General features: G+C 41.2%; 1 protein-coding gene across 1 annotated transcript in view; it reads left to right on the top strand.

The window, feature by feature from the left end:
* Window positions 1–23,196, top strand: part of Parm1 (prostate androgen-regulated mucin-like protein 1) — a 115,013-nt gene extending 91,817 nt beyond the window's left edge. Inside the window, exons 5-6 of the mRNA XM_015499135.2 lie at window positions 8,525–8,603; window positions 19,451–23,196. Of these exons, the coding sequence (XP_015354621.1) occupies window positions 8,525–8,603; window positions 19,451–19,535 (164 nt within the window). The 3' untranslated portion in view covers window positions 19,536–23,196. The remainder of the gene's footprint in view (window positions 1–8,524; window positions 8,604–19,450) is intronic.
* The last annotated feature ends 4,335 nt before the right edge of the window (window positions 23,197–27,531 follow it).

Raw genomic sequence — 27,531 nt, 5'->3', positions numbered from 1 at the left:
GCATCTCTCTCCCCAAATCACATCCATAGATCCTGCTCCCCACACTGTCAAGACCCAACACAATGACTGGCTCTCAGAGTTCCCTGTGACTTGGACCTGAAGACCCAACCCTTTTCATGCTCCCTATTCATTTTTTTGATACCTTCTTATGTAGACTTTGGTTCTAACTCTGTCATTTCTGTAAAACATGTGAACTTTGGAAAGTCACTAAGTCATTCCTTTGGTATTTCATTCTGTTAATCCATAAAGTAAAGAGGCTGAGCTATACAAAGATGTCAACACGCCTCCACCCTACAATCAACATTTGTGCTAGTTCACAAAGCACTCCATCTCATCTGCTCCTCCCAGTATCCCTAGGAACTGGAAAGGGCAGGGATTAGCCCATTTTTAAGATAAGGACTCCTGTCAAGGTGTTTCGGTTTCCATGCCCAGTGCTGATGCTTCAAGCCCAGAAACATCAGGTGTCTCTTCTCCTAGCCGCTTGCCACTGAAGCCTTCGTTGTTGTCTGAACAGTTCACTCCTATCTCTTCCCAAGACCCAGTTTTAATACACCCTTAGCTTTACTTCTGTTACCAATAGAAATACAGTTTGGTGCCACCCATGTCTCTACTTATCTTCCTGTCTGTCTTTCCATCCAATCCTACATTCTCCTATTTGGCTCCCAGCGTCTGATGCTTGTCACTGCATTGGGGTAGGGAAACCTCAGAGCTATGGCCTGTTATTCTCTGTATCACATACTGTCCCAGCTCAAGAGGAGCCCATGAGCTCATTTAGAACAGGCTTGTGGGATTGACTGGGCTTAAAAAGAGGAGGAGACAAATTTAGCTTTCCTTGGCTTGGAATAGAGAAGGAGGAAGAACAGAAGTGAAATTCAAGCAGAACCCAGGGCCAAAAGTCAAAGCACCTTCAATAATAGAAAAATCAGTATTTGCCTAGGTGGTAGTATTTGAGAACTAAAGTTTTCTTTTTTCACCTTTTCTCCCTAGTCATAAGACTGGGGAGAAAAACATACACACACACACACACACACACACACACACACACACCATCACCATCACCATCAGTTACCATATATCCTGAGTTACTTAGTCCTCTGTATTCTCTCATCTCCCATCAAAAATATTTGAACAAAATAAATTACATCTGTACTAAATATGTACAGACATTTTCCTGTTATTATGTCCCAAATAAAACAGTACTACAAGAATTTGTATAGCATTTATAAGGCTTTGGATATTATAAGTAATCCAAAGATGATTTAAAGCATATAAATAGTTGTATGTAAATACCATGCCATTTTTTTAATAAGGGACTTTAGCATCCTTGGGTGTGGGTCTCCACAGGGAGTTTTAGAACCAATCGCTTGTAGAACAGAGGAGCGACTGAACTGCCTCTGGCAGCACTCTAAGCAGCTCTTTCAGGCCACAATACATTCTAGAAACAATGACGTGGACCTTGTTTAGGTGGCTGTTCTGTGACTTCTGTCTGGTTCTAATTAGTCCTCTTCTCAATGAACTTCAATTGTTCAGCTCTGACCCACCTTCAGTAGTTCCTACAAGAGGACCCCAACCACCACTCAGGCCTTGACTCCTGAACATCCAACGAAAAGCAGACAGGATGACCAGAGCTGCGGTTTTATCTCAAAGTGCACCTGGATCAAGCACTAAAGCCCAAAGGAGTGGGAGAGCCCAGTGGGCAGCAGCACAGACTCTAAACAGCACTTGCACCCCTGCCCTTCTAAGTACCAGCTGTGTAGTTTGACCCTTCCCATCTCCATGCCTCAGTTTCCCCAGCTGTAAAATGGAGATAGCAGGATTCTGTAAGGAGAACACTTCAGTGCTTGGGAGATTTAAATGAGTTAGATTACGTGAAGCCCATAGAAAATCCCTGCATAGAGTAAGCAACAAGAAAGTGTTAGTTACTATTGTTATTCTTTTAATATCCTTATATTTTATTTATATATATATATATAATATTCTGATTTATTGTACATGATGGCAGAATACAATTCATTTCATATTATACATATAGAACACAATTTTTCAAGACACTGATTGTACACAGAATATTTGCACACCATTCATGTCTTATTCATGTACTTAGGGTAATGATGTCTAACTCATTTCACCATCATTCCTACCCTCTTGCTCCCTCCTTTCCCCTCCCACCCCTCTGCCCTATCTAAAGTTCCTCCATTCCATCCATCCCCCCACCACCACTAATCACCATTATGAGTCTTTGTCCTCATATCAAAGAAAACATTCAGCTTTTGTTTTGTTGGGATTGGCTTTCTTCACTTAGCATTATATTCTCCAACTTTATCCATTTACCTGCAAATGTCATGATTTTATTTTATTTTATTGCTGAGTAATGTTCCATTGTGTATATATACCAAAGTTTCCCTATCCATTCATCTACTGAAGGGCATCTAGGTTGGTTCCATAATTTAGCTATTGTGAATTGTGCTGCTATAAACATTGATGTGGCTGTGTCCCTGTAGTATGCTGTTTTTAGGTCCTTTGGGTCTAGTCCGAGAAGAGGAATAGCTCAGTCAAATGTGGTTCCATTCCCAGTTTTCCAAGGAATCTCCATACTGCTTTCCATATTGGCTGCACCAATTTGCAGACCCACCAGCAATTTATGAGTGTACCTTTTTCCTCATATCCTCGCCAACACTTATTGTTGTTTGTCTTCATAATAGCTACCATTCTGACTGGAGTGAGATGAAATCTTAGAGTAGTTTTGCATTTCTCTAATTGCTAAAGATGTTGAACATTTTTTCATATGTTTGTTGATTGATTGTATATCCTCTTCTGAGAAGTGCCTGTTCAGTTCCTTGGCCCATTTAGTGACTAGGTTATTTGTTTTTTGATTTTTTTTTTTTTTTTTTTTTTAGTGTTAAGGTTTTTGAGTGCTTTATATACCCTAGAGATCAGTGCTCTATCTGATGTGCTTGTGGTAAAGATCTACTCCCGTCTTGTAGGCTCTCCATTCACCTCACAGATTGTTTCTTTTGCTGAAAAGAAGCTTTTCAGTTTGAATCCATCCCATTTATTGATTCTTGGTTTTAATTCTTGTGCTACAGGAGTTTTATGAAGAAAGTTGGGGCCAAAACCGACATGATGGATATTTGGTCCTACTTTTTCTTCCATTAGGTGCAAGGTCTCTGGTCAGTTCCTAGGTCCTTGATCCACTTTGAGTTGAGTGATGGTGAGAAATAGAGATTTCTTGTTGATTATTACTGTGATTATCATTGTCGTTCTTGGAAGGAAGGACAGTATTGTGTTAAATATGGAAAAGCCTCGCATAATAATAGAGTTTCAGGCACACAAAGTCTATCAAGCCCCTTTCCTTACTAGTCACCCACTTCCATCCTCCAGCATATTGACAGACAGACTTTGAAAGGGAAAGAATTCCTTTGAGACAAATATTCCTTTCCTCTTGGTGACCTTGACTGAAAGAGCCGCTGCACACTCTGAAGTGGCCACCTGCTCCTTTTCTCCATTTTTTTTCCTGAATATCTGGACCAGGAATAAGGAAGAAAAGAGCAAGAATAATGATGAACAGTCAAGAGGTTTGTTCAACACTCTTCTCAAAATAGATCACAGAGGCGTGCACATGCACCCACGACCTTCGTCAAGCGCTGGCATGCATGTTCTAGGTACACAGACTGATGAATTCACCAGAAGCATGCAGGTCAGGACTAGGAACTATGGGCAAGAGTAAGGCACACACCTTTTATTCACCCTGGAAACTCTACCAGCACCTCCTTTGCTCCCAGCTCTCACAGAAAAAGCAACAGCTTAAAAAAAAAAAAAAAGAGTCTAGTTATGTTCTTTCTTTCACAGGCTATTTAGCTTCACCCCAGAACATCCTAATATATTCATTTTGGATATTATTGCAAGCATTTCTGCCAAAGAGTTCAGATGCAATATTACTTTCATGTTTAAAGGTGAGGGCAGGGAAGAAATCCCTCAATGAGAAGAGTCCCCAGAGGAACTTGGGAATATTGCTAAGCCCCTAAAGACCAGAGAGCACATTCAGTGAGTGTGGGGGATATTGAGTGGACAGGAGCAGAGTCTCTCTGAGGGTGTGATAAAGAGAAGGCATACCTGTCTCTGGGTGAGTTGTAGACATGGGGAGAGAGGCTCCTTAAGATGATCCTGCAGCTTATCCCAGCAGTGCCTCAGTGTAGTGCTTGACCGGATCTGACTAGCAACAAGGCCTTCTTGGAGTTTGCTGGGGCTGCTTCCTGGGTACCATCTGACTCCACTTGGATATTCCTAAATTAATACCCCTCCATTCATCCCTGGGGACTCACAGGTACAGTGTGGCGGGGAAGGGACTGGTATGGTAGAACCACAGATATAATCACAGGACTAAAGACTCAGACAAGACCTGGAACAGAGGATTCCAAAATGAACAGGTAGAGAGCCTGCTGCTTGAGAACTTTCTTAGCACAGTGACTGGGGTCAGAAAAGTTCCAGTTATCACTTTTTCCCACCAATACATTCATTTGTTTAATATTAAATAAAAGACATTATATAGACACTGTGCCTGGTGCTAACAGCATACAAAGAGGTGGAAAGAGCCACAAGATGGATGAAGAAGGAAACAGGCTGGAGAACACAGCAGCTCTGTTGCTTGCCTGGGAGGGTAAGAGAACGCTTCTCAGAAGCACTGATAGATAGGTCTTGAAGTAAGAGTAAGAGCTAACAAGCTGAGGAAGGGCCAGAGGAGGGAAGTGTACTGGTGTTTAAAATGCAAACACTGGATGCATAGTGCTAGGTTCAGTTGCTAGATCAATCATTTACCAGATGGAAAACCTCAATCACATTTTAAACACCCTGGCCCTTAACTTCCTCATCTATAAAATGGGAATAAGTCCCCTCATCTCATAAAGAATATTAAACCAGGGAAGAGCTGTAAAGCTTTTGGCACAGTGCCAGTCCAAAGTAATCACCTGTAACATGTAAGCAGTTATGGTTATTCTTGAACCCATTTATTCTTGTTCTGAGCCATTTGGAAAGTGGCAGAAGGGCACATAGAGAGATGCCAGGCTTCCAGGAAGCACAAAATTCAAGGAGGCTTTGGTTTATGGATCTTTAACAGCTCTTCAGTGAGGCAGAACATGTTGGCACAATGGAATGTTCTAGCACAGTGTAATATTCTTGTATCTTGGCTTATAAAATAGAAAGAAAAGTGTCTCCAATTCTCTGTTAGTTTCTGTTCATTCCAGAGCTGTGCACCATGAGTCATATCCAGCCTGTAACTCACAAACCCCAATGAGGAAGAACTGAAATGCCAGCCACCTGTCCCATCCTTCCACTCCCAGGACACAGCCCACCAAGGACTCAACACCTTCCTCTTGGGGCAAAGCCTCCCCTGCCTCCAGCCACACTATCTTCATTTTTCTTGTCCCTGCCACACCTTGAAAAAAGAGAGAGGAGGAGGACAAGGGAAATTCCAGATTAGTTTAAACAAAACTCAGGGGAAATGACATTTGTTTTCACAAGGAGGAAATAAAGCCTTTTCAGTTACCGTTGCTAATCTTGGCTCAGCAACCCTCTTAGGCTCAAATCATGAAGCCCTCAGGTGTGGAACTTCCCAGAGCTGAGGTTACCAGAAACTTCTGAGGCATCAGCTGCTGAGGAACTGGGAGCAAGTTCAGGACACAGGATCTTCTAGACTCAGGGCTGGCAAAGGTCTACTTCCAGAAGATTCTGGCTCCCATGGCTAGCACCCTCTCAGACAAGCCAGTGGATGGCAGAATGCTTAAAAAAGAAGTCCAAATATTTGAACTATTTTACCTCAGACCTTTTGGCTTCATATCAACTCTCAGAAGTGTCCCTTTGCCCAGCTGCCCCCAAGTGCTTATCAGGTGGGCAGTCACTTGCAATTTCCAGCTCTGTTCATACTCGATGATGTCCTCTATGGACAAGGAAGGGTAGCCTTGCTGAGCCCCATTTGAAAGACAGGTTACACCCAGAGTTAGAGAGTCCCCTGTCACATGAAGGAGAAGCAGGTCACTTTATCACTTGCTGTCTCAACAACAACAAAAAAAGAACAGTGCTGGAGTTAGAAACTGCCCGATTTATCTTTAGTTAGAAGTGGTATATAAATAAATCCAGTAAATCTCAAGAGTTGGAGGAGACCCAACTGCATAGAGTTAGGGAAGAAACTTTGAAAAAGGTCAACCCCAAGATTTCCTGTATGAAACTATCCCTGGGGCAAGAAAGAAAAGTCTTATAGGCAAATCAACTGTATTCCTTCTCTTCTCCCTTTTTCTAAAAGGGAGAAATTAAAAGGTCAATTTCTTTACTGCTCCTAATTGCAATGACTGTATTTTTTTCAATCTTAAAATACCCCCATTACTTTACCTTGTGGTTATAATCCTTTCACAAGCTCTTAAAAGAGCTGTTATGAGGCTTCAGTGAACTTTGAATTGTTCCGATTTCAGCACAGTTTGGAGGCCAAGAAGCTAAGAGCCGCCTCACAAAGTAGGAATGGAGGTTTCATAAAAGGATCCGACCTCAGACTTTCTCTGCTTGACACCATCTGCACAGCTGAGCATTCAGTGCCATTATTTTTTCTTTACATAATAAAAAGGTAAAGAGAATTATACTGATAATTATACTAATCTAACTCAAAAGGACTTCAGGAGCAAAGAAATAAATACATGAGTGTCCAGAAGGGTCTTACTCATTGCAATGGTTGAATGTGGTCAGTCTCCATAGAGACATCAAGAGCTAGTCTTTGGCTTTATGTTAGCAATGATCCCCTTTGGTTCTCCTTAAGAAATTATGAACCACTGAAAATATGGGTGCCTGATATAGCCTTCTTCCATCAAAAGCTTTTGGGGAGTTACTAAAGTGCTAATAAGTAGCTTTGCTTCTTAACTATGCTCTAAATCTTTTGGTGGAAGGGATAATGAAAAGAACAATAAATAAAACCATTCATATCAAGGGAAAAAAATAAAAGGATGGATGGCAAAACAACCTAGAATGATAAATCTCTAGAAATGTGGAGGAGTGCCATCACCTTTGAGATCTACCTAATATGTGAGAGTCAGGAGTTGGCCTGGGTTTGTGCATTTGGGTAGTTGTGACATCTCATTCAATTCCCTTAAAGCTATGTGAGGTAAGTAGAACACTCTCATTTCTCTCTTCCTGCAGGTGAGTAATGCAAAAGCAGGTAGGGTTAAGTAAACAGTTATGGTCACACAGCTAATTATGGCTGGACCACACATCAATCCACATGTCCGACTTCAAATCTCTTATGCTCCCATTCATTGGTTGAAGTAGTAAATGATTTCCCAGTGGACTGAAATAATCAGTGGGTCCCTAACACTAGCTTTAATGCCAAACTGTTACTTGAAGTATTAGGGACAAAAGCCTGATTCTTGTCATTTCTAAGGTGGAATAAAACTGCAGTTTATACATTAGGCCAAGGCTCACACAAAGGGGGTATTGTGCTCTGGAGTAGTATTCAGAGGCAGTATGGTTATTCTTACAAGGCAATGTGCTCAAAGGATTTTTTTTTTTAACTGCCCATTAATAGTTGCTTTTGGAACCAGATTTCAAACTACAGAATAAAGCATTCATGTTACTTTATAATTGTATCTGGTTACTTAAACAAACAACAAAAAAATTGTGTTACTTACTAGGCTTGACCTTATTTTGTCCACCAAACTGGACTTTTTCAAATTTACTGTTTAAGGCTGAAAGCTGGACACCCTTCCCAAAAGGAAGTTTTACAAAACATTTTGATATGCTGGCATCATTCAAATGGGTGCATCTCATATCAAAGTGACCCTTTAAAGTGGACACTAAAAATATAACTTCATGGTTTTGGTTTATTTAAAGAAACAATCAGATTACTTGTAGTGACCTTTGAATAAAACATCCTATCTTCCAATATCTCAAAAATGATGGAAGATGAGCCAGAGCCTATAAAAGAAGACATCAAAAGATTTAAAATCCACTGTCCCTGTGAACAACAGCAGCAGTAGCTGACCACTGTCATTCTTAAAAAAATAATCAAATATAGCTGTATACTGTTCTCTGAATTCCAAGCTAACCAGAAGTTCTTAATAAATACCAAAATAATATAGACCATTTACCAAACTTCAGTTGGTATTTAAAAAAAGTATTCTAGTAACAGAATTAAGATCTTGAGTTTTGGGGGCTGGGGTTGTGGCTCAGTGGTAGAGCACTTGCCTAGCATGTGTGAGGCACTGGGTCCAATCCTCAGCACCACATAAAAATAAACAAACAGAAATAAAGGTATTTTGTCTATCTACAACTGAAAAGAAAAATAAAGATCCTGGGTTTTGTCCCAGTTCTGACTTCCCTTAAGAATGATTCAAGTAAATAACTCTTTTCTCTTCCAAAGGAAAAAATGGAGTCAGGTAAGGGTGGGTATTAGAGAGGAAAAATGGGGTCAGGTGAAAGTGGGTATTAGCCACCGTGGTCATCATGTTCTCCCCTTTATTTTCTGTTCTCTGCCTTTCCTCCTTTGCAGGCAGCATTGCCGCCATTACAGTGACCGTCATTGCCGTGGTGTTGTTGGTGTTTGGGGTCGCAGCGTATCTGAAGATCAGGTGAGATACACCTCAATCCTCTTTAAAAAGAAGATGATTCCATTTTGTGGGGCTCCAGGCCAAGAACTGTTTCATTGAGGTCTTTTTTCTTAATTGATGTCATAGTGCTCAGAAACATGGGCAGAGAGATAAATGCGGTGGTGTATACCACACTAGTCAAGAGCAGTCAGTCCAGTGTCTGAAGCTTGCAAAGCAAAGCTAATAAGCTGAAATATGCAGCCTGATGGTGTCATGGGATGAGATGAACCTGCAGTCTCTGCCTTTCAACCTTGTCACCACCCTAGGGGAGCTACATGCTGCGGGAGTGGGATCAGTGGTTCCTAAGTATGATGCTCTACACACTCATCTGTGGATTTGTACCTGATCTGTTAATGAGGTGTTCACTGGTTTTAGAGCAAAATGTGTAAAATGAAGGGAAAGTGTAGCATTTTCCATCATTCACCTGTAATCCCAGCAGCTTGGGAGGCTGAGGCAGGAGGATCATGAGTTCAAAGCAGCTTTAGCAAAAGCAAGCAACTCAGTGAGACCCTGTCTCTAAATAAAATACAAAATAGGGCTGGGGATGTGGCTCAGTGGTCAAGTGCCCTTGAGTTCAATCCCTGGTATGACCCCCCAGAACTGGGCTTTTTTGTTTCTCTAAGATTATGTCCTTACATTTTTAGTTCTAAAAAGCGTTTTCTTCCACAAAATGAAGATGATCATCAATGACAGCTGAGATTTTACTTTCCATCTCTAACTGAAAGCTGCTGTACTGTGAATCCATCATTTTTTCTATTGCTCTGTGAAATCCAAAAGTCTCAAAACCACATTATGCACACTCTCTGAGTGTCCTTCCAGCTGTAAAACACCAGATGGCAAGTGGCAGTCTTATTTGCCAGTCTGTTCAGTGCCTGTAACAAGGGACAGAAGGACATGTTTTGCCATGGTGAACACAGCCACTCAGTGACCTCGAACACATTCCCCTCCCAGCCGCAGGTACCATCTTTATGGAAGCTGCTCTAACCCATCACTCCTTCCCTTAAAATCCCCCAGCAGCTGGCTCCCTTCTGCATTCAGAATTGAATTTCAACTCTCACAGTGGCCCTAGAGGTCATTCACAGACCTTCCTCTGCCTACCTGTTCTGGCTCAGCACACCTCTGCCTCCCTCCAGACCACTGAGCTTTGCAGACTGGCTCCCTTCCCAATTCTTAGGACTCACCGGGTTCTTGCCTTCCCAGGCCCTTAGCTCTCCCTAGCCCCCACCCTGAACTGCTTTGCTTCTAGCTCTTTCTCACATGGCAAATGTCGACTTAAATCTCTGACAGACTTCTTTCCAGTTTGATGCCTCTGTTATTTATTCTTTTTGGGGGGAGCGGGGCATGGTACCAGGGATTGAACTTAGGGGCATTCAACCACTGAGCCACACCCCCAGCCCTATTTTGTATTTTATGTAGAGACAGGGTCTCCCTGAGTTGCTTAGTGCCTTGACATTGCTGAGGCTGGCTTTGAGCTTGTGGTTCTCCTGTCTCAGCCTCCTGAGCCACTGGGATTACAGGCAAGCACCACCACACCTGGATGTTATTTATTCTCATGGTATCTTTATTATTTTCATCCTGGCTGTTATCAATGTCTACTATTATGTTTTCTTTTTCATTTATTTGTTGGCTGGTTTATAGTTTCTTTTCCCCTACAAAAATGTGTTCTCTTGACTTGAGGCAAGAATTCAAATTTTCCATAGCAATCCAACACTGGCTATAGGCAGGCAGTCTGGAACAGCAATAAAGGTTCAGACTCCAGAAGCAGGGAGACTTTAGTTTGAATCCCAGCTCTATCACTTTCTAGCAGTGTGGCCTGACCATGTTACAGTGAGTCACTAATCCTGATTTCCCTCTCCTGTGAAATAAGGTTACTACCTGGTAGCATTATTGAGAGAATAATGGATATCGTTTCCCAAGTACATAGCACTGCCACCAACATCATCATCACCATCAATATCATAACAGTAAACAGGGAGGAACCATAAGCATAGATAGATAGACAGACAGACAGACACAGACAGGTGGATGTTGAGCATGGGCTGGGCATTTCTTTAAACACTGACCACTTGACTGATGAGACACAGTCCTGCCATCATAAAACTTACTGCACTTAGGAAATGTTATTAGCAGGCCATTACAAACCTGTTCTAATGATGGCTGATTAAAATTACGTAAAATGTTATTTTAAACTACCTTTCCCCAAGGCCCTAACGCCAGAAAATTCAATGAAAAAAAAAATAAAATAAAATAGATGGGTTTTTATTTTTTTAATGTATTTATTTTTATGTATTTATTTTTATGTGGTGCTGAGAATCAAACCCAGTGCCTCACACATGCTAGCCACAACCCCAGCCCCTCAATGAATTATTAAATTGAATTAATCATTGTTTCTTTCCCCCATGTAGGTTCTCTCTCCTAAAAATAGAAAGCTCCACATGGTTTAAATATAAGGTTGCTGTTTATCTACTGTGCTACTTAAGTGTGTCACTATAAACTTAAGGATGGATAATCACACCCCTGGTTTGGAAACCCCCTAAGGAAACCCCCTTTCTGCACCTCTGTTAATTAATTTGGTGAAATGATAGCATGGGGAGATTAATAGTTCTCATGAATCTTAAGGCTATGCTAAACCCCTTTCAAGTGTTATTTTGTCAGATTCTTGGAAAACCCCACCAAGCATTCATCAAAAATATAGTTGGCTTCATTGTTGTGTATGTGCTGTATGTGGTGTGTGTGTGTGTGTGTGTGTGCGCGCGCACAAGGTTAGGCTTTACCTTGGCTGAAGATGGCACAGCAGCCCGGTTTTCTAATTTACCTTTTTCTTTCATCCCAGAATTCTGAGGAAAACAACATGACAAGGGTTCTATTATCTATGGTCTTTTAGCTCACTTGGCCGGAGCAACAAGTGACTGAGATCACATCTCATAAGGGAACACATTAGCTTCTGGCTACAACCATGGGCTATGGCCCTGACCCAGCCAATGTCCCTGAAAATGCAAGGGGAGAGGCCACTGGAAAAGGTGGCCTCACCACCAGGACACCATGCTCCTTGCACGACCTGCCAACCATGGCTCAGTCCTTTTACCTTTCTCCCCATCTCATTTCTTCCAAAGGCTTTGGTAGACTCATTAACCATGATTTTCACACTCCTGTTCTCCAGGGACCTTTGACCTCTAGTTTTGTTCCAGTGTCCCCTGCCAGGAGAACTGTATCTTTTTATAGCCTGAGACACTTTAGGATGTGGCTTATAAAATTGAACTGCCCTAAACCTACCAGAGCCCTCCTGTGCCAGTGATCCCTCTTTTAGCCAATAGCAGTGTGGTGTAGATGGAGGAAAGTGAGCTTTGAAGTCAAATTCAGTGCTGCACTGACCTTCCTACTGATTCCTTAGGTAGCTTGGGCAAATTATCATCCCCCCCATCCTCGATTTTTACGAAGTACAAAAATAGAGCTAATAGTACATCTCTTTCAAGGTTGTTTCGAGGTGAAAGGAAGAAATGGATGTAGAGAACATGGAAAGACCATAGCGTGAACCCTGAGGTCTTAATGACTCTGTGCCCAGTTTCTTCTTCTGTAAAAATGGCACTAGCACAATAACAATGTCTAACTCAAAATAGTGGATTAAATTATGACACACACACGTTTAGTGCCTGGTGTGATGTGAGTGGTGGAAGGACTGGCTGACGTTATGGCGCAGTGACTGCTGTCAGAACCACTTGGCACATAGGTGCCCTATGAGACGGAGGCTGCCAGTTGTGGCCCATGGGTTTGGAAGAACAACCCCATCCTTGTCATTTGCATTCAGTAGGTATCAGGGATTCAAAGAGGGGGAGAGAAGGAGGAAGAAGATGGCACAGCAGCCCGGTTTTCTAATTGTGTATTGGCGTGGCGGGCTTCCATGTTCCACTTTGGCAGTGGGGAGGTTCTGAAATGCCTGCACAGTTGCATTCATGTTATATGTTCATAAATAGAAACGTTCTCTGGGAAGTGTTTATTCTAGGGCTTGTTTGCAACTTTAAAAGAAAGCAAAGTTCCTGCCTATCTGTTCCAGAAGGGTGTCTTTAATTAGCCATGATTAAAGAATGAGGTAAGTCCATTTTGTTGAAGTTGGTTCAAAAGTGTTTGTCCACGAGATAATCTCCCTGTGCAACAGACTAAGTCTGCCGTGGCCAGAGAAGTGGACCCTGCTATAATTAGGTATGCCAGTAACCCAGACAGACAGCACAGCTGTTCCCTTCACAAAAATAAATGTGATCTTGATTTATAGACACAACAGGGCCTAGCCTTTAAGGCATTTTTGTGAAAAGTCACCTGTTTCGCTTTATGCCTTATAGTGATTACATTTCATACAACTGATTCCTTCTGATTGTTGCTGTGTTTAGAAAGTAGGCCCAGCCAGCCACAAAAACTAAGATCTTCTAGAACGTGTTATCCATAGGCTTTTCTCAGATCAGCTTTTGGAGTTCTGTAGACGTAGTTTAATTTTCAAATTCAACAGCTCTCAAGGTTTTTTGTACCTGAGAATTAGGGGGAGACCTTATGAGACAACACAGTTTCCTGGATCTTCTCTCCCTAGACTCCAATTTAGTAGATTCAGGCAAGGCCCATGCATCTGCATGTCTAACCAGCACACAGGGGATGCTGATGCTGCTGGCCCAGAGTGCACACTCTGGATTCCCCTGCTTCATCCTCATCTCCTGACACTCTTAACGGCCACTGTGCTGTTGAGTTTCCCAGAAAACTGCCCTGTTGTTTCATGCCTCTGTAACTACGGACATGCTGTCCCACCTGTCAGAGGTATTTGATTCACCCCTTTTGATCTGATTCCAGGTTGTCTGGAAATCTCTTTGGGGAGCCTCCTCACACCTCTCCACAAGGAGCTCCTTGCTGCATGCACAGGCCTCCTTGATTCCACTTACTTCCCTGTTCTTGAACCCGTGCACTCTCTGCCAGTGTCCTCCACTAGAACAGTACAAATCCCTGGAACTACCTGACATTTCATAGTTCCTTTAAACACTTATTGGATGAGAGAATGATTCTGGGTAGGGAAGTATGGGGTTGAATATTTATTTCAAATCATGAAGAAACAGGTTTGGGGAAGGGGAAGCCATGGGCATCTATTATACCACACACATTCACTGGTCACCACGTGACTCGGGAGTTGTTTACAGATAGGTAGATGAGCCAGTGTGCAGACCCCTCTGTAATAAGTGTCTGCCTGTAGTGTGGAATCTGGCAGATATTTTTTTTTTAAATAAACATTTTTGCTCTTTAGAGTAAAGTTGCTTATTTAAACATCAGTGTAAATGTAATAGCTTAAAAAAAAAAACCCACACTATGGCAAGAGGATTTTGAAAATAATGTTTGGATATGTGTCCATCATTGTGATTTTGGAAATGAAATCAATAGGATCCTGAGTTGTGACACAGATGTGTTGTCTGCCCCTGGCACAGGCCTTTGCTCCTGCTGCTTCCTCTGTCTGTAGGATGTATCTCAGATATCCATGTGGCTCATCCCTCCATCTCCTCTAGGTCCACTCAAATGACATCTTCATCACACCTTCCCTGGTCACCATATTCAAAATCACAATCCCTCCCTCCCATTTGGAATTCCTCAACCCCTTTCCTTGCTTTAATTCTTTTCCACCACCCTTATTACCATCCACCATATTATTCATATTGGTCACTTATATTTTGTGTCCCCCCCCCCTCCAGCTAGGATCTAAGCTTCCTGAGGATGGGGATTTGGGTCTGTTTAGTTCCAAAGTCCCAGAATAGAGCTTCCTTCTTAGATGGTAAGTTTTCAGTGAACAGTTACATGAAAGGAGCCAGGCAGGGAAATGACAATCAGGAAGAGAGAGCCACCAATGAAAACAAAGAGGAGACAGTGACAGCTGCACCAAACAGCTTTGCTAATGGATGATAAGAGTCTAAGGCTAATTACTAATGGCTAATGAGTTGCAAGTTCAGCTGTGTTTTCCCAGCACTAAGCCATGTCTTAATCATCTCTGCATCCCTCCTTCTTAGGCCATGACAAGCACTCATGACTGAAAGGCAAGACTTGCTTGATGAAAAAGGAGAGGACTTCCAAGGTGGAGTGGGGGAGTGGTGGTAGCCATCTGAGGTAGAGACTCAGAGAACTGAGGTTAAACCCTAGTAAAGGAGATGTTTTCTAAAATACATTGTTTCAACACAGGTGAAACATCTCTCTCATTTTTAAGGACAATTAAGTATTAATGTTATCATTATCTTTACATAGGTGCTGTTTTTACAGCAGTGGAGGAGGCCTCAAACAGATGTTACCACATTTACCAGTTGTCACCAGCAAAGTGTCACCAATTAGGGCTAGGAGTGGGAGTGTTGCTGTTCATTAGAGAAAAGCTAATAGAGAAGGGGAGAACAGAGGGAAGGGTGGAAAAGGAACCATTCTTATTTTACCCTCTCAGGTTCTGCTTTTAGCTAACTAATAGAGTAGAATCACAAACTGAGAAGTGCAGTGCCATTGATGGGGACCATGGACACTGTGCTGAGTGCTTTAAAAACCACACCATCACATGGGAATTTAACCCTAATTATTTTTCCCCTTTCTAACCTTAAAGTCATAATGGTGGCTTTGACCTTTGCCATTATTTAATGAATTTTTTTCACTTCACTCTAGTTATATTGTACAACGAGTTGCTACGGACATATGAATTGCCACTGATACTGACAAAGCCAATTCCAAATACACTATTTGTATTTTATAATTTTATGTTATCATAAAAATTAACATAACATAAAAATTATAAAATAGCCATTGCACCAAGAGCAAAATAGTAGGGGTTCACATAAAAGAAAAGCAACACATACTCTCCCCCCAAGACTTTGCCATCCAAGAAGAGCAAGACACAGTGACAGAAAACCTAGCTGTGTTGGAGGGGTGCCAGTCACTATTAAGAAAACAAGTAGACAAGATTGCCTTGACCTGACAATGACATCATTTCTACAGCTTGTTGTTCAGATTAAAATTAGATGAAGTAATGCTGCCTTATAGAGTCAGGAAACCTTGGTTTCAGTAGCAGTTATACCATTAAATAACACTGACAAAATCTAAATTTCTTGGGTTCCACTTTCTTAAAATTGGGAGTGGGAGGGGCTTTTGTTTGTTATGTTGTTCTAATTTCTTAGACTCTCCAAATGCCAATCTGAAAACCTTCTCATTTTCATCCAAAATGTGCCATGTTTTAAGAAGTTCTGACCTATAGAGAGAAGTTCACTTTCTATTTATTTTCCCTTCATCACATATGCACAAAAGTCTTCCTGTTTCTACAGTAGTATTGGATTTATCCAAACCTGGCTTGAATCCCAACACACCCAATTCTTCTTGATTAAGCTCATGAATGTATTAAAACAAGCCCTACAATTTCAGCAACTCCCTATTTTGGTTTATCTATATCTCTTGCAATTTTTTCCTCGTTTGTCAGCATTTTCTCAACTCACTGTTCATTCAAGTGGGAAGGAAAAGAAAAATAAAAGCAAAGATCAGTCTTTTTATTTTACTAGTGTTTGCATAGTAGATTACTATTATGACAATACAACAGACTCAGGTACAGTATTGACCAAATAATCTTGCCTAAAATAACCATAAAAAAACAAAACCTGATAGCCAGAAGGTATTTAATCCTCTGATCCCACTTTGGTATAATAATAATTTGTAAAATTCAAATAACAATAATATAAGAAGCTGATTTTATAACTATGCCTGGGGTATAGTTTTAGGCATTCCTGGTGGGAAGGAGAGTCACTTTTCATTCAGAGTTCTCTTCTTACTATTTTCAGATTTAGCATGTTCTTGTACAAGTTTCCTTATAATAAAAATTAAGAAGCAGTATTGGCCAATACTTTCTGTGTATTTACTGTGTGCCAAGCCTTTTAATATGCATTACCTCATTTAATTCTCCCAATAACCCTAATGCGATTTTTTTTAAGTCTCCATTTTATAGATGAAGGAAAAGGGATTTAAAAACACATTCAAGACATATATCTATGACTGAACTGACATTTTATGGGAGTAAATTGATATGATAGAAATAAAAAATGCTATGATAAATTAAGTTCCCTTATAAAGGTGAAGCTGTAGTGCCTCATCAATAAAAGAGCATGTTTATCAGATAAATGTTTGCCAGGTTTGTCATGCGGAAAATTTGGGCTGGGCTCCAATATTATAATGCTCAGGATTTCACTCGCGCATCCTACAGCTTCCATTTCTCAACTATCCTGTTAAAGGACTGTTTGGAGCTGGAGGTTTCAATCTGGGGGAGTGCCAGCCATAGATAATCCACTGACCTTCATTTATCAAAACTACTTCCCCTATTCCTATAGATCAAGTGTCTGGGTTGCTGTTTGTGGTGCCTCTGCCTTCCCACATCCAAAGAATTTGAGTGTAGGTCCTTAAGTCCTTTTCTTCTATCTGAACACTTAATATTTTGCTCTTGATGCAAAGGCTATTTTATAATTTTATGATATTTAACTGTTTATATCTAGTAGCATATGAATAGTGTACTTGGAGTTGGCTTGGTCAGTATCAGCAACCCAGTTGTGCTGGACAGAGTCTATTGTGGAAAGTCTCCAGGTTTCCAGGTATATAGATTGAGCATAAATCAGAATTTTGAAGGCAAAGAGTTTGAAATGAGCACAGCAAGGGCCTGATCCTTTGCAGGAAGTCATCTCTGCAAATCCCTGGCCAATGAAAATGAATCTCAGAAAAGCAAAAGCAATTATTTTAGCAATAGATATAAGTAGAGCAAATATTTTTGTGTGTCTCAGATTGTATTTTAATATTTTTATTTGTTTTAATTAGTTTTACATGACAGTAGAATGCATTTATGCACTTTTATATATCATACATAGATGGGATGTAATTTCTCATTTTTCTGAGTGTACATGTTGCAGAATCATATTGGTCATGCAGTCACATATATACATACAGTAATAATGTCTGTTTCATTCTGCTGTCTTTCCTATCCCCACATCCCTCCCTCCCATCACTTCCCTCTATCTAATCTAAGGTAATGCTATTCCTCCCTAGTGCCCCTCACCTTATTGTGAATTAGCATCTGCATATTAGAGAAAACATTCAGCCCTTGGTTTTGTGGGATTGGCTTATTTTGCTTAGCATAATATTCTCCAACTCCAACCATTTATTGGCAAATGTTAGTTGTTTAATTTTCATATCTAGCTAAGAGAAAGATTAGGAGGAGTTAGCATGCTTTTCTGCACTCTAGGATATGTGGTTTCCAGTGACAAGATACAATAATTCACCTGCTAGCATGAACCTCTGAGGCACCAGATGCTCATTTTGTGGTGTGCTTCCAATCCTGTTATTAATTTTAGTCTTAAAATGACCATATCCCTCATCAGGAAGCTCCCATCTTGTGGACAAATTAGCTTTTTGGAGCACTGAGGATGTATTTTTTCCAAACACTGCTTCTTCTACCAGTATTTACTGATGATTTACTATATGCCAGGTATTCTTTGTGGTGCTTGAGACAGAGCAAAGAATAAACAGAACTCTGTGGAGCTCATAGTCTGAGAAAAAAAGGGGTAATGGCAAACCAAATAATCAGTATGTTAGAGAACAAGCTAGGGAACAGTACATGACGCCCTGACACAAGGCTCTCCTGGGCATGGGAATGAAGAGGAGGCCGTTGTGGTTGGAGTTGAGTTAGTATTGAAGACCTCTTTTTGTGTGTGGGGTGGGGGGCTGTTTGCCGGGGATAGAACCCAGAGCACTCCACCACTGATTTGTCCCCCAGCCCTATTTTGTATTTTATTTAGAGACAGGATCTCACTGAGTTAGTTGCTTAATGCTTAACTTTTGCTGAGGCTGGCTTTGAACTTTCGATCCTCCTGTCTCAGCCTCCCAAGGTGCTGGGATTACAGTTGTACACCACAGTGCCTGGCTAAAGATCCCATCAAGGGTCAGATCCTTAAGGGCTTTTCAACCATTGTAATAACTCTGGCCTTTATTCTGTGTGAAATGAGGAGCCATTCAAAGGCTTTTGTATAGAAGAGTGACAGCATATGACTTTGGTTTCTTATAGAAATAATGACTGTGTGATGGCTTTCCAGAATGACCCCACCAAAGCCTGTTTAACCCTCACTGCCATAGAACTCAAGTGCTCATCATACCCTGGGGACCTGAGCTCTAAGCACTGGACTTAGATCCAGGAGGCAGGGGTTTGACTCACAGCTCAGTCAAATGACTGTGAGCACATCAGTTAACATCTCTGAACCCCATACGCCTCATTAGAGGAATAAGGATAAACTATTCCTTTCCCTTTGGCTTTATTTTGAAGGTCAAGTAAAACCTGAACATGGAAGCACTTTGTGAAATTATAAAACACAATATAGATGTCAGGAGGGGTGATGACAACAATGGTAGTCAATATTATTTCAGGGAAAATTAACTGCAAGGACTAAATCAGAAGGCCAGATGCAAGCTTCCCTCTCCCATCGCTTCTTATGAAATAGCTATGGAAATGGCACTTCCTCCTCCTTCTCCTGTATTGGAGGTAGAGGAGAAAGACAAGGACCCAGTTGATCTCAATAGAAAGTGCTAATTAGGCTCCCAGGTGGACCGGTCGTAACTTACAGGGTGTTGGTAAATTGGGGCCTTCCCAGTCTTAGGTAGTGGATTGGTCCATTGCCAAGGTGCTGTCTTAGTGGGAACATCATGTCTCTCCCTGTAGCTGGCCTATAGGCCTCTCAGGTTCAGGTGGCATGATATTAGGCTGTCCTTAGGTGGGTGACTTCTCCAAGTGACCATAACCCTGTCTTCTTTCTCACCAGGCATTCCTCCTATGGAAGGCTTTTGGATGACCATGACTACGGGTCCTGGGGAAACTACAACAACCCTCTCTACGACGACTCCTAACAAAGGACTGTGACCTGGGCTGAGGACTAACTGTTCTTTATTTATAAGTGCTTATCCAGTAGAATTCATAACAAGTACCTGATGCACACTGAACGACAATCTTAAGCCCTGTTTTGTTGGTATGGTTGTTTTGTTTTTATCCCTCTCCTCTGGCTGCTACAACTTCCCCCTTTTTTTTGGTACAAAAGAACCATGATTTAAAGGTGAGTGGAGGCCAGTTTGCCACCAAAAATGGGCCAGACTTGCACTGGCCAGGGTAGACCACCATGGTGGAGGCTTCAGCACCACTGAGGACCTACTTCAAGAAGGATGAAGGAAGAGGGAGTGAGCTGTTTTGTTGGGGTTATGTTTAGGGGAACTTTTTGGGTTATTTCTTTACTTTCTCTACATTATGTATCAATGTGGAAAAAAGAAAGAAGTCCTAGGAGGATTTCACCCTAATGTGAGGAAGCAGGGGTTTCTCAGATTCTTTTTAATCTCTCTTTTTTCTGGTTGTCTCTACAAGCTGGCTAGCTGATTCTTAGCTGCATTAATGAACGATGAAAATGGGAAGTTCCCCAGAGGAGGTCAGGGGGTCTAGAGGCAAAGTAGCAGGCTGCTGTTGGATGTCAGCATGCCTTCTACCTGTTCTCTTCCAGGTGGCTCAAATGCACCTGGGATCCCAGCTCACAAGCTCTCAGACAAGATGTGTTCCAAAAGAGAAGGCTATGAGATGAGCTTAGTTAAAGAAGAGAAAGGAGAGGCATGTGCAGGTGGGGGGAGCCAGCATCATTGAGGACTTCCTTGGGACAAGGGGGAATCAGGTCTCCATAATTGTCAGAAATATCCACTAAGGCTTGGAGGAACCCATATGGTCCTTGCCTCATGCCCATAAAGCAACTGGTTCACTGCCTTACTGTCTTTTACATAATGACTGCAAACTTTAAAAAAAATTTTTTTAAAGAGGCACTGTTCTCTCCACAGTTGCATTATGAAGCATTACCATAGGAAACAGACACGACAAATTCATTTATTGTCCCATTTACTTACCTTAGTTCTTCTTCTCTTTAATATGAACACCCGCCTATTGGTTATCTAGTCCTAAAATCCTGCTCAACATATTTGGGGGAACTATTGGTCATCTTTGAAGGTACCCATTTATTTCAGTCATTCTCAACCAGCAGGTGACTTTGCCTCCCCACCCTAGGGACATTTGAAAATGTCTGGTGACATTTTTTATTGCCATGATTTGGGAGTACCACCAGTGGGTAGAAGCCAGGGACACAGCTAAACCTCCTACCGTGCACAGGACAACCCTTTACAACAAAGAATGAACTGACCCAAAACATCAGTAGTGTTGTGATTGGAAAGCCCTGATGTATTAAAATCACCCCGTGGCAGAAGGAGACACTCACAGATTAGTAATGCTCTTTTATTTTCAACAAAATGAAGCAATGTATCATTTTTATCTTCAAAGTGTTGTGTCTGTTGGCTGATAATTTCTTGGCATGATGGTTACCTTTTTATTTTTTTGTGTTTCTGGAGAGTTTTATTTCAGGGCTCCACCTATGTCCTCCTCTAACATCTGATATTAGCAATTGGCATCTTCTGTCCTGATTTCATGTAGCAGAAAACATACATTTCAAAATGTGTCATCCCATAACATCATAGAAAACTCAAAACTGCATCGATTCAGATTTCTCAATATGGACCTTGACACCATGGCTCTTTTTAGGAAAACCACTATTGCTGTGCTTTTCTGACCCCCTCAGGTGTCAGAGACCAAGAGCAGTGCCACTTCCCACAACCTACTCTCTGAAAAAAAAAAAAAAATCTGTTCCTGAACTCTTTAGGTGCCAAAGGGGCAACCCTAAAGGTCTTCTATGACCAGATGAGTATTAAGCTTCCAGGAATTCAAGTTCTCTGAACATTAAACATAAAAAAAACAAAAAGACGTGGACCTTCTCAGAAAAATGGCAAAGAATGACCAAGAGCAATAGCCTCCCCTCTGACTGTATTTGGCCTGAATAATTGTCCCTCTTCCCACTTCCAATCCCATGACAGGGCTTTCAGTTTGGCAAAGAACAAGCCCATAAAAAACAGATATTCCATATTATTTTTCCCCCCTCAACCAAAAACATTTTGACACAATGTCCATGAAACAACTTTGGAGAAGTATACTTCTGGACCTTGCTTTTGTCATATGCACTGGGTCAGAGGCACCAGCCTCTTCCCTGGTACCCTGGCCTATTATAAGTCACTGAAGCAACAAGCATTTTTCCACACTGAAAGCTGCTGTCATGCAAGAAGAGCACCTGCACAATTAACTGATTACTTCCAAATGCTTCTAGCAAAGACAGGACCTAAAGCAGATGAATTCAGCAAGATGACAACTTCCCTTTTAATCCAGAACACTCAGTGTGAAATGCCTAAAGGTAGAAACTTATTTTGCCAAATGTATACTCTCTGCTTTTGAATTGGCCAAAATATTTTAGCAAGTTTATTCTAAAAATGTTATTGAAAACACACACATAACATATCTGAAATATATGCCAATAACTAATGTCCTTCACCTCAGGGAGAGTCTGTTCAGGTCCACTCAAAGGAAATGACCCCAGTAGATCTTATACAACCACATCCCATCTGTAGGTAGGACTGGTCCTAATGCTTTAAAGAGAATGTCAGAGCAGGAGGGAGACAAGCAGCCTCTCTTTGATGGATTGCAAATGATCAAAGAGTGTGATTCAACTTGGTATTTTTTTTTCCTATAGCCCTGATGAAGTCTCCTGCCCTCCCTGCACGTCTGCGTCTTCGTTTCTGAAATGGGGTTGATGCTTTCATATTGACCTCACCCCATACTACCTCACAGATGTGTTGTGAGGATCAATTAAATCATGTCTACAGTGTTTTCAGTTTCTGGAGAAAAAAATATTTATAGACATTTTAAGTATTACATAGATATATAAGTGATCTCAGTTTCCTGTTTGCTGTTATACTGATGTGTTGTTTTACATATTCTGTAAAACTGCAATTATGTCATAGCCACATCAGACAGTGATTATAGCTCTGCTGCCCCAGTGCAGCTGAAAGTCAGCAGGGTTAACTGTGCCTGGGATCAAAAATGATGGTTTCCATCTCTAAAAGAAGGGACAACCCAGGACATAGGTCTCACAGATTCTTGAGTCAGGATCCATGAGGTTAGGGTAACACAGAATGTATACCTGAGCTCTAGCAGCAGTAGACCTCTGTCCTTCACTATCCCAAGGTCTTCTGGATTCTTTGTGGGGGTCAATTGTGGTTTGATGTAATCTGTTTGCTCTTCATCTTGCTTGCAAAGGTGCATGGTTCAATCCCTCGCATCTGGGAAATGAATTTTGCAACTAGGCCAGATGCTAATTTGCACGTTGCTTCACCTTCTTTGCCTTTGCCCTTTTATTTTTTCCCTTGGAGGGGAGGGCAAATGAATGTACCATTTCAACTTTGATCTTGAAAGTGCTAGTTGGTATGGGTATTAGTGCTAACCAAGAGTACATTGACAGATTTCTTTCTTGGGGTAAGTTAACCCACATAATTGAAAGATGGAAAGATGTGCAACTTCTTTGATATTTGATGTCATTGTATCTACATTTGTTGTAAGACATATTGCATACCAATTATATCAATTAAAGTTGTTAAAAGCTTGTGTCTGGTTGGAGTGATTGACATTTTGATAGATTTTGTTATTTGAGCTATTCAGTTGACAGGCTTAATGCTGCTCATATTAAGAAGCTCTAACTTGTTCTTAAAGAAAATTTATCCATCATCAATAAATTATATTTTCTGCAGGGCAGGAAGTTCTCTCTGATCTTAAAACAGAATTGAAGCATGTCAGCATTGAAGAAACTTTCCAAGCAGTGATTTCATGCTCAAATATTCTACATGCCTTATAAAATAGATGTAAAAATAAGTGCTTTGATTCACTGAGTTGAATGGCAATACATAATCAAGTCATATTAAGGAATATTGGCATTAGCAATACATGTGATACTTCCTTCATTCCCCTTTAAAAAATTAAATTCAGAATATTCATTCTCACCTGACATGTAAGTATTGAGCAGCCTCAGCCATCCAAAATAAAATTGTAACTCCAAGAAGCTAACCAAATATTATTCTGATTTTGAAGAAAACAGCAACAGCAAATCCATCATTTTGCTGTATGGTAATGGACCACCTGCAAACTAGAAATTGTTGATTAAATGATGGATGTAAAGTTAAAGCCAGGTTTAGTAAGTTTAATTACCTAGCTTCCAGTGACATCGCATGGAAGACTGACTGGGAAAAGTGAAGATAAAGAATGAGGACAAATCAGAGCACGGGTGGCCCACACTTGTAATCCCAGCATCTTGGGAGGCTGAGGCATGAGATGATCACAAGTTCAAGGCCAGACTTGATGATTGAGTGAGACCTTGTCTCAAAGTAAAAACTAAGATTGGAGTAAGGACATAGTTCAGTGGTAAAATGCCCCTGGGTTCAGTCCCCAGTAACAAAAATAGAGGAAGAAAAAAAAAAAAAGGAGGACCAAGCATGAAAGGAGAACTTTCAATTGATTTTCCAGTGCTATAGTTTGGATAAGGATCCACCACTGGCTCATGTGTTAAAATTTGGTCACCATTTACTGTCCTGCTAGTGAGAGATGGTGGAATCATTAGGAGATGGGGCATGATGAAAAGAAGTTAAGTTTTGGGGGGAATACCCTTAAAGGAGATATTAGGACTCTGGCCCCTCCTCTTTCCTCTCATTATTTCCTAGCTTCTGTGAGGTGAGCAACTTCCTCTGCTACTTGCTTCTGCCATGGTACGTTGCCTCACCAACAGGCTCAAGAGCAACAGGCAAACTGACCATGGACTGAAACGTCTGAAACTTGGAGTCAAAATAAATCTTGTCTCCTTATAAGTTTATTATCTCAAGTACTTTGTCACAGTAACAGAAAGTTGACTGATACATTCAGTTATTTCTTGAGGACCAGCTATGGACACAAAAAGAACTAAAATAGAGTGCAGTGATCTAGATCCGAGTTAGTGATTTTCTTGTGGTTGTGGTGCACCTGCAAATGCTGGGAACTTCCTATGCAAAAAGTACAGGTCAAGATTGCCCAGTTTATGTGGTGATACCCTGCCCATGAAGGCTCTGTGTAAAGCACAGAAGCTGTATCAGTATTGGCCTTGATCTCAGATACCAGCTCCCAGGGAGAGAGGATTCTGAGCATAGCCAGATAACCACAATGTTTTACCAATGCTATGACCTCCAAGCCTGCCTGCTTAAAAGAAACTTTGGACAATTGGCTTCCTGGGTGCCACAGGAAGCTCCTAGCATTGCAATGGTGGAATAGCTACAAAAATGTTTCTAGTCCTATAACTTTCTAGTGCACAAAGAACAATCCTTCTATAGTCTTTAACTTCCTAGTTGTGAGACCATATATAATAAACATGTGGAGCCAGCTCTGGGTCACTGTTTTTCTATCAGAGATCAGTGTCCCACCTGATCCCGCTTTTCTACGTGTGTGTGTGTCTTTCTTAATCAACCATCACCCCTCACTGGTTTATAGGGTTCAGCCATGCAGGTCATGTCACAAAGACCACATTATTTCAACTTTGCATGAACAGAATTGGTCAGAAAGCACTTTAAATGTGCACATAAACAAAAGACTTAATAGGAATGTGTGGTGTTAACACGTTATAAATTCTTAGGTTCAATTCAACATTTTTCCTATAGTATAGCTTTTCTGTGTCAGATGATTATTTAGTGACCTATCTGAGATCTCTAACTCTCCTAAAATTCAATACCACTCACCAATACCTAGCTAATATTTTGTTCTTTGACAAAAAGCAGTGAATCAAAAATAACTCTTGAAATTGAAGAATATTTATTAAGAGACAGGATCTCTTCCTTAAAGGATGTAGTCTAAGAAATGTAGAATGGACTCTATTGACTTCACTAAAGCACCATTCATCAAGTGGAGTCAACAAATGTATTGAGTTTCTATCTTAAACAAGAAATTAAATATTTTAATTTAATTTGCTATAAAAAGAAATGAACCAAATATTCATTAGGAAGCTTAGGTGCCTTCCATCTTACAGATGTGGAAGCTGAGGTTCTAGGATATTAAATTCATTCATCTGCATGCTGAACCTATGTACCCAAAAATGAATAAAATGAATAAATCTCCAAGTATTTTCAGTTTAGTAAGTGGCAAGGGTGGGACTCTATCTGTCATCAGAGCCCTTAGTCTTTTTCCACCCAAGGGACTGGGATCTGATGAAAATATATCCTGGATCGTAAGACCCTCCCACCTCCTGCTAATATGGGACTTTCCACCCCTTGCAAAGGCCCCCTCAGCTATTTCAGGCAGTCTCAAGGGTGTCTGGCATGTAGCTGAGCAAGCCCAGTCAGCTCCCAAGCACATGTTCCTTGCTAGGCACTGTTACCTTTCTGCTGACTCCTGCTGCTGCTGGGCTGTGTACACTACCAAGAGGGAGACTGTCTTCCCTCCTTTCCTGTTAGGACATCAGCACAGGGCCCCATGGTCTCATGGAATTTCAGTGAAAACCACTCTTAGTTTCTGCTTGTGATCTCCTTACTCTTCATAGGAATCAAATGACCACAGCAGCCTAGAGATGCTCCCCTGGGAATCATTCCATGCTATTACCCTGAGGCTCCATCATTGGGCCACCTTGACTTTCCTTGGAGTAGTAATGATCATAGCTAACTCTCACATAGCACCTACTATGAGCCAGATACTATTCCAAGTACCTTACATGAGTTACATATTATTGATATTTCTATAGCATAGATGAGGAATTGAGGGCTAAAAGTGGTAAGAGATTTGCCCAAGGTCACAAACTGGGTCAAGGGTAGAATTCAAATGCCAACAGTTGGTCTCCAAGGTCTATGCTTTGGAGAATCCTTACTCCGTGCTAGAAATCCCTACCACATATACTCTACAGCCATCAGACAGGACCATCCATATGGGTCAATCTGAGGCACTCAATGCAGAGATGAGGTCTTCTGTTATGGCTTAGATATTAGATGTCCCCCCAAAGCTCTTGTGTAAGAAAATGCAAGAAAGTTTAGAGGTGAAATGATTGTGTTATGAAAGTCTTAACCTAATCAGTGGATTAATCCTCTAATAGTGATTAACTGAGTGGTAAGTATAGACAGGTAGGATGTGGCTAGAGGAAGGTGGGTAGCTGGAGGTGTGTTCTTGAGGTTTACAATGTGTCCATGATGAGCTAGAGTGTGTCCCTCCCTCTCCCCTCTCTTCCTGGTGCCACATCCCCAGCTTCTTTATTCTGCCACACACTTCTGCCATGATGTCCTGCCTCACCTCAGACGCCAAAGAATGGAATCAGCCATCTATAGACTTAGATCTCTGAAACTGTGAGCCCCCAAATAAAATTTTCCTCCTCTAATACTTCTTGTTGGGTCTTTTGGTTGCAGCAATGAGAAAACTGATTAAAATGTCTTTGCTAAAGGAAGGTCCTAGAGTGACCCACTCTAATGGTGTCCACAACTGGGTAGATCTGTGGACAAATACCTGTGTAGTAAGGCTTATCATTGCAATAGTTTGTAATGTTTTGGAAATAGCAGGGGCCCAGAACTGGCAAGCTGTGAGCAGCTTCTATCTAAATCCTGGTACTTACAAATCACTGTATTAGTCCATTTTCTGCTGCTAATAATACAATACCATCAACTGGGTAAGTTATAGATAAAGGAAGTTTATTTTTGCTTATAGTTTTTGCTTATAGGTCAGGGGCCTATGTCTGGTGATGAACTTCTTGCTGACAGAATTCCAGGGTGACACAGGGTATCACCCTGGAATTCTGTCAGCAAGAAGTTCATCACCAGACATAGGCCCCTGACCTATAAGCAAANGGAGAGAGAGAGAGAGGAGAGGAGAGAGAGAGAGAGAGAGAGAGAGAGAGAGAGAGAGAGAGAGAGAGAGAGAGAGAGAGAGTGTGTGTGTGTGTTCTGGTTTCTT

The sequence above is a fragment of the Marmota marmota genome, unplaced genomic scaffold (assembly GCF_001458135.2).
Source record: "Marmota marmota marmota unplaced genomic scaffold, marMar, whole genome shotgun sequence".
NCBI lineage: Eukaryota > Metazoa > Chordata > Mammalia > Rodentia > Sciuridae > Marmota > Marmota marmota.
Note: the sequence above shows the minus strand (reverse complement) of the source record. Positions and strands in the feature narration are given on the sequence as shown.